The sequence below is a fragment of the Penaeus vannamei genome, chromosome 26 (assembly GCF_042767895.1).
Source record: "Penaeus vannamei isolate JL-2024 chromosome 26, ASM4276789v1, whole genome shotgun sequence".
In the NCBI taxonomy this organism is placed as follows: domain Eukaryota; kingdom Metazoa; phylum Arthropoda; class Malacostraca; order Decapoda; family Penaeidae; genus Penaeus; species Penaeus vannamei.
In genome coordinates, this window is record NC_091574.1 from 21,858,147 (window position 1) to 21,865,646 (window position 7,500).

General features: G+C 43.8%; 1 protein-coding gene across 1 annotated transcript in view; it reads left to right on the forward strand.

Annotated features, from left to right (window-relative positions):
* bt (projectin protein bent) overlaps positions 1-7,500 on the forward strand; it is a 149,103-nt gene that overhangs the window by 20,973 nt on the left and 120,630 nt on the right. Inside the window, 1 exon segment of the mRNA XM_070140161.1 lies at positions 4,283-4,307. Within this exon segment, the coding sequence (XP_069996262.1) occupies positions 4,283-4,307 (25 nt within the window).

A 7,500-nucleotide genomic window follows, 5' to 3' on the forward strand; every position in this document is an offset into this window, starting at 1 on the left:
TCCTTGCCAGGTGGGCTCGGTGTAGGGAGGGGAGGGGGAGAAGGGGAAAGGAAGGGGGAAGAGGGGTGGGAGAGGGAAACGGAAGGGCGAGGGAAACGCAGGCAGGATGGGGTCTAGCAGTGTAGCTATTCTATGAGAGATAAATAAAGATATTTCTTTTTTCCTTAGGATCCACTTATGCATCTTAGTACTTGTACTTATGGAGGTAAATTTTATATAGTTTGTTACTTATAAAATATATCTTAAATAATGCCTCGAGATTTGATCTTTGATTATTACACTCGATTTCAAAGTGAAGGGCATTTAAAACCAGGTTCAGAGACAGACATCAAATGGTAAAATGACAGAGAGTTTAGATAGCACTAGTTGCTGGGGAAACTAAGATAAGGTACAGGAAGCAAAAAATATGTGATAGTGAGACACGAGGGACAGTAAAGTAAGCAAAAATAACTGTGCTAATAGTGAAAGGCAACAGAAATAGATGGTAGATGGCGTAGCAAGTGAGACAGGATGGTAATGCATGTTTTACTGATAGATACCAAAGATAGCAGTGAGGAAAAAATCGAAGAATAATAACACTGATAACACTGATGACGTCATACTTGGCACCGGCTCCCCTCACCTGGCTTGAGTCACCCATCTGTTTCTCGACGAAGAAGCAAAAAAGAAAACTTGTGATAATAACAAGGCAGTGACGTCTAACATGTTCTTCTGGCGAACAACAGACGTGCTATTCCGAGTCTTTCTTTTTTTCTAACTTTGACAATTTTCTAAATATCTTAGTCTTTTTTATAAGATATTTGACTCATTTTCCCTCACAGAGTAGAACCATAGCGCCTCTTTATATATGTTTTAAATAGTATGATGACCTGGGATAGCAGGTTCTGTTGACTCTCCTCCACGTGAATGTTTGACCTGACTCTAGTGTGACGAAGGACCCACAGCCTCACCTGTTTTTATCGACGCCATATGAAACAGGACGTGACGTGTTGATATCATGATTACTGTGACTGTGGGTTCTCCATCTTTTATTTAAATTTAAGTTTTATTTTTAAGATCTTTCTATAGATGGTGAATATGTTTTTTTTTTCCTATCTGTGCGTTTTCTAAGCGCTGACCTAGTACGTTTTGCCTCTTATGGACAAGTATATTGTTATACAAAACGAGAGATGACCTAACCCATTTTCTTATCTTTTGATGTGCCATGATAATATCTTCTACGGGCTTCCAAAGACGCTTCACAGACCTCACTACTGATAGAGACTGTCCCCGAGCACTGGTCGAGTCCTTTCTGGGGCGGGACTCGGGACGGGGGTGGGACGCCCTCTCCTACCTTCCCCCCACCCACCAGCCACTCCCCACGGCCCACTCCCCTTCGCCAACAGTCCCTTTCCCCAATCTGTTCCTTCGAATCCCACCCTGCTCCTCCCCTCACTCACTCCCTTCCTTACAACTACGCCCTTCCTCGGCTTCCCTCCCGCCCTATGTCTCCCTGGGGTCGCCCTCAGAAGCCCCCGAAGTCCCCCCTGAGGAAGGGGTCGACCGCCGCTCAGGACTCTTCTGAAACACGACAGACTTCAGGACAGACAAAACTTCAACTTCACACCTCTAGGACGGTCCTCTGGAAAATCAGAGTATTTTTTATTTTCTTTCTTGTTAATAATCATTATCATTTATCATTATTTTCTTTTGTTTTCCCGTTTTATTTTCCAATTCAGTTTTCCTTTCTTTTCTTTTCATTTATGTTGAATAACAGCCCCATATACGCCATGGCTGTCAATTAATCAGTGTTCAACTTAATCTTTAAAAGAAAGTAAATCAATGAAAAAGATGTCAAAAGAATGATGATTTTCCAGTGTAAAAAAGAGAGAAAAAATCACATAACAGAACAGATAACAGCTATTAAAAACTGACACACTGCGCCGATCGATGCCAAGGGTCGCAACGCCTCCCACAGGATACGAACCCGGGATCACCAGAATCAACGAATCCCGATCTTTACTTGAATTCAATGGCTCGGTGGTCTAAGGAACCGAGCCTTGGAGACGCCCTTGGACCTGTGCCCGGCTGGAGGTGGCCAGACGTGCCAGGAAATACGCTTCAGGACCTAAGCCTCCGGCACCAGTAGCACCTCCTGCCGGGCGCGCTGGATCCTGTGGGAGAGTGCGTGCAGCCCTTTGCCTCCCGACAGCACCTGGGGGACACCGTGACGTCACCAATCACGTGATATGGAGTGCTGGTGACGTCACGCCTTCAGACCTCGGTGTCGCGCCGATTCTCATTGCCTCAAGCTTCAGTTCAGTCATCTGACTCCCCGTCGCGAGGTGTCTCTGCGCGCCACACCACTCACTCACGCCGCTCTCTATCTGTCTATCTATCTATTTCTCTCTCTCTCTCTTTCTTTCTCTCTCTCTCTCTCTCTCTCTTTTCCCCTCTCTCCCTCCCCCCCTCTCTCTCTCTCCCTCTCCCTCTCTCTCTCTCTTTCTCTCTCCCTCTCCCTCTCCCTCTCTCTCTCTTTGTCTCTCTCTTTGTCTCAATACATCTGTAGATCCAGCTTTCTTTCTGTATCTGTCTGTTTATCTCTCTGTATCTATCTATCTGTCTGCCAGCCTATTTGCCTGCATCTCTCTCTCTCTCTCTCTCTCTCTCTCTCTCTCTCTCTCTCTCTCTCTCTATATATATATATATATATATATATATATATATATATATATATATATATATATATATCTTACACCCTCCCCCCACACTGCCCTCCTGCAGGACTCGCCCAGGGCTTCTCATTCTGCTGTGTCCATAGGCCGGGTTTTGTAGTAGCCGCAGTGTGGTGAGTTGTGTGGTGATCCGTGTGGTGAGCAGGACACAACACGTGGGACTCTCTTAACACCACATTCTGGTTCACGCTTTTTTGACCTGCTGACCTCACCTTTAATATTCCATAGTAATTAATTGATTCATGCGTAGTAGCTCTGCTGATATGATTAATACATAATAATTGCCAGTAACTTTATTGTTCTTCATGTTGGTAACTGATAAGTGATAGATATCATCAAAGCTTGATTGCTGTTCCTAGTTAATTAATGATCTAAGTCAATAATGATGATGGTAATTATAACCATAATAATTATAATCATAATAATCATAATAATAATAATCTTTTTTTAATGTCTATATATTTTTTTACCTAGCATTAAATCTACGCAATTGCTAATAATGAAATATACATCTATATATATATTTTTTACATAGATCGAACTCATCAGTTTAGATTTTAGAATTCAAATTATTCCCATCAATCAACCCATGCCATTCTTAAATGAATCAGTTCCTTATTTGTTATAAATAAAGAAAAAAAAACGCACATGAACCGTACTCGAACCCCTTTCAAAAATCTACGGACCGCCAACCCATCTTTCAGCTTAAAAAAAAAAACTTTTTGTTACGTAGAAATTCAGGGATTTTTTTTTTTCTATTCATACTGCTTTTGTTTTTTCCCCGATTTGCATATTTTCTTGTTTCTATCAAGATGTAAATAAAATGTCGTTTATAGTTTACAACCATCAGATTAAGTAATTGTCAAATCTCATGATGGTTCGGTGGCTCCAGAATAGACAAGTCAGTCCTCGAAACAAACACCGTCAAACAAACGACACAAACAAACACACACCTCTTCCAACAGTCTCTTTCTACACGTTCGTTGTCTCTACAGCTATTCCAAAATGGCAGACCCCCCCCTTCACCCCCAAACCCCCAAACCCCATACTTCCAGTTAAAAAAAAAAAATCACACCTAGCCATTTTGAAATGTTATAGAACAACGACACAAACCAAAAAAAAAAAAAAAAAAAGAAAAAAATTACACAAAAAACAAGCCTCTTTTTGGAAGCTACTAATTCGTCTTATACCGTTTTCTTCCAGCCGTAGATGATCCGCCTGAAAGGTAAGACTGAAGAAAATCTGGGTCGCGCTCGAAAACAGGTGGTAGATCCTCTTTAGCAGAAGGCTTAACGGTTATTATTCTTTATTTTTATTTATTTTCATTCGTTTATTTTATTTTTCTTTAGTAAAGCGCTTTTTCCCCCACGGAGAAACAGAGCAAAAGTGGAAAAGACGAGGATTTTTTTAATGGCTTTTTACCAGTTTTATTTTCATTTTTTCTTTCTTTTTCTTTCTTTTTTTTTGGGCTCTTTTCTATCCACTTTTGCTCTGCTTCTTGTACTCACCCTTCGCCCTATCTTTATCGGCTGTTGTGCTTGACTTCTCTCTCTTCCTTTCTCTTACAGCAAACGAACAGGCCGCCGATAAAAAGTAAGTTCTCGTGTTTTGTTTGATACTTCTTTACATAACCCGTTCAAGGGCTTTCATTAGATATGTCAGTTACTGTGAATTCACTCATGCTTTATGCTGTAGGTTGTCATTTTTTGCAACTGATGAGTCTTTTACTTGAGTTTTTTATTTTTCAAAGATATCTATCTACCTTTTTTGGTCAGATTTTCATGGTCATTTTTGGGGGTATTATGAAAACAAATGTCATGCCTTTTACTTGAAGACAAACCCTGTTTTTGTGTCACGTGATTGTTTCCACAAGAGAAATGATACAAGATATTTTGAGATCAACATTTTCTCTACCTTGAACCTACTGAGGGAGTATTTTTGTCATTCAGTTATCCTTGACATAGGACTTGTGGCTGAGAAGTTTGAGGAAAAGTAAAGAAAAAAGGTCAAGAAAAGGAGTTATCGATAATTGCGGATTTTCTGAAGGCTCGGGAGTGGCTACATTCATATTACACATGCACGCACACGCATACACGCACACACACACTCTCTCTCTTTCTTTCTATCTCTATCTATCTATCCATCCATCCGTTTATCTATCTATTTTTCTGCACATACCACCCACATCTTGAATTCCTTTACTCTCCTATACACACACACACACACACACACACACACACACACACACACACACACACACACACACACACACACACACACATACACACACACACACACACACACACACACACACACACACACACACACACACACACACACACACACACACACACACACACACACACACACACACACAAACACACACTCCCCCCCCCCAACACACACAAACACACACTCCCACACAAACACCTCCATTCATTAATTCGTATGAATCACAAGCCCCACCCCCAGCCACTCCCAGTCACGTCCACCGGAGTACGGTTAATGTCACGTGTCACAGGTGCCTGAATACCGCGGGATTCAGTGCTCTGTGATCCTCCGTCCGTGCAGCTGTGTCGAGGAGGATAAAGGATACTCGCGTGACGATAAGAAGGATAAGTTTCCTTGTTTTAACTGTGGATTTTCCTTATCAAAACAATGAAGATGAAGGTCAAACCGCGAGAAAAAGGAGGAGGAATTTTTCTTGAGCCAAGTAAGGGTTAAATATTTAAGGCGAAGAAAAATATATGGTTGTAAAAAGAGCTCAGACAGAGATTTTTTCTAATATTATTGGTTGAGATAAAGATTAATGTAATTTTTAGTTTGTGCATTTTGATTTCGATCGCTAGAGGGTCAGATTATCGAATTAGATGAACGATTAACTAAGATAGAGAGAAGAAAAAAGTTTCGGAAACGGTTTTCTCTTGTCATGCAAGAAAATAAAATAGGATGAAGAAGAAGAGGATGAAGAAAAAGAAGAAAGAGGAGGTGATGAAAGAGGGCGAAGAAAAATAAGAATAAGAAAAAATAAACAGGTGACAATCCCAAAGACGAAGACAGGAACGTCATGCCAAAAGAATGTTACTCCGAAGTTGTTAATTTAGCTCTCGTTCTCCGGGCGGCGAGGGCACGGAGGAGGAGGAGAAGAAGGAAGAGTAAGAGGAGGATTAGAAGAAGAAAGAGGAGGATTAGAAGGAGAAGGAGGATTAGAAGAAAGAGGAGGATTAGAAGAAGGAAGAGGAGAAGAAGAAGAAGGAAGATGAGAAGGAGAAGAAGAAGAAGAAGGAAGATAAGAAGGAGAAGAAGAAGAAAAAGGAGGAGGAGGAGGCGGCGGGGGTGGGGGGGGGGCGGGGTTGCGGCCAGAGGGTTGGGAGAATGACGAGCTCCGTCCGCCTGTCAGCTTTTTGCGCCGCGAATCCCCGGCGCTAAAACGGAACAGGTGCAAGCGGGTTTCATGACTCAGATTCCGGCGGGACTCGACCTTGCATGACGCCCAAATTAGCCCCGCGCGTTGCATCACTAACGACGCCGATGCACCTGAAGAAGTTCAATGCCGTTCTAATCACCCGGGTAATGGCATCCGTGGGGCGCCCATTTCGTCATGCCCGCGCGCCCCTTCTTTGCCCCCGCTTGCAAGATCTGCGCTTGACATGGGCGCTTTTTCGGCCTCCCAGCTGGGGCGAGGCTGACGCGCGAGACCTCAGAATAACGTCCTCCGTCTAATTCCTTCTCCAGAAACTTCATTTTTTCCCCCGAGGCACAAGACGAGGTTATGATTGCCGTGTATTTATAGCCTGGTTTATCACGCCCAGAGGCTGCTCTTGGCAAGGGCAGGGGCGCCGGGCGTGCGAGTGACCGCCTCCTCGCCGTTACTCATCATTAGCTCATAACCATTATCTAAACAGCGCCGAGGGGCATTCGGTCGGCCCCCTCCCGCAGTCAGGCCTCGACCTCACGCCCGCCAACATTCCGCTTTCCCTTGGGCGGCGAGGCGGCTGGAAGGCTTCGAACGCGACACGAAACAACGCGAACGAAACAATGGCTTCGAGAGCTCGGGGTTCGGTGCAGTGGTCGCAGAGGACGGCGGCGGGCGCTGGCGGTGCCGATGTCTTCTCTCACAGTTCGAGGAGGAGTTCGGTGTCAAGTTCGGAGAGTTCGAGGGTGAGGAGGGACTCGCGAGTGTCCGTGAATCAGAGCTCGTCCTCGCGGCGGGAGAGCCTGCAGGTGAACGAGACGAGTTCCTTCTCGAAGTACCAGTCTCGACGCGAGGATTCCCTGCAGAACGACTTCTCTTTCGAGAACAGGTCCTCGCGAAGAGATAGTTATTACGCGAGCAAAGAGGACCTCTACGACCGCAAGGAGAGCCATGCCATCGACCTGAACAGCAATAGACGAAAATCCTCCACAGTATATGACCGTTCAGTGCACAACGACAGCTACGATGGGTAGGGAAAGTATTCAAGCTTCTCAGTCATACGTTGAGGTGAAACTCGAGATACCGGATTATGTTTTGGCCAATTAAGGAGAGTTACGCTGAATAACCGAAGGAAATGCTCAGTGAAATTATTCTTTCATCGTCAATATTGTTTCTGTTGCTCATAAGCCTTAGAAATGCCAGACGAAAAGTTCAATTGGGAAAAGATTCCACCAAGGCAGCATGCTATCCTATCTGATCATGACCTCAGATATGCCAGTCGGTCAATAAAAGAGTAAAAAGATAAAATAGAGAAAAGAAACAAAGGTTCCTGAATGATAATGAAACTCTCCTTATCACCCGCAGTAGAGC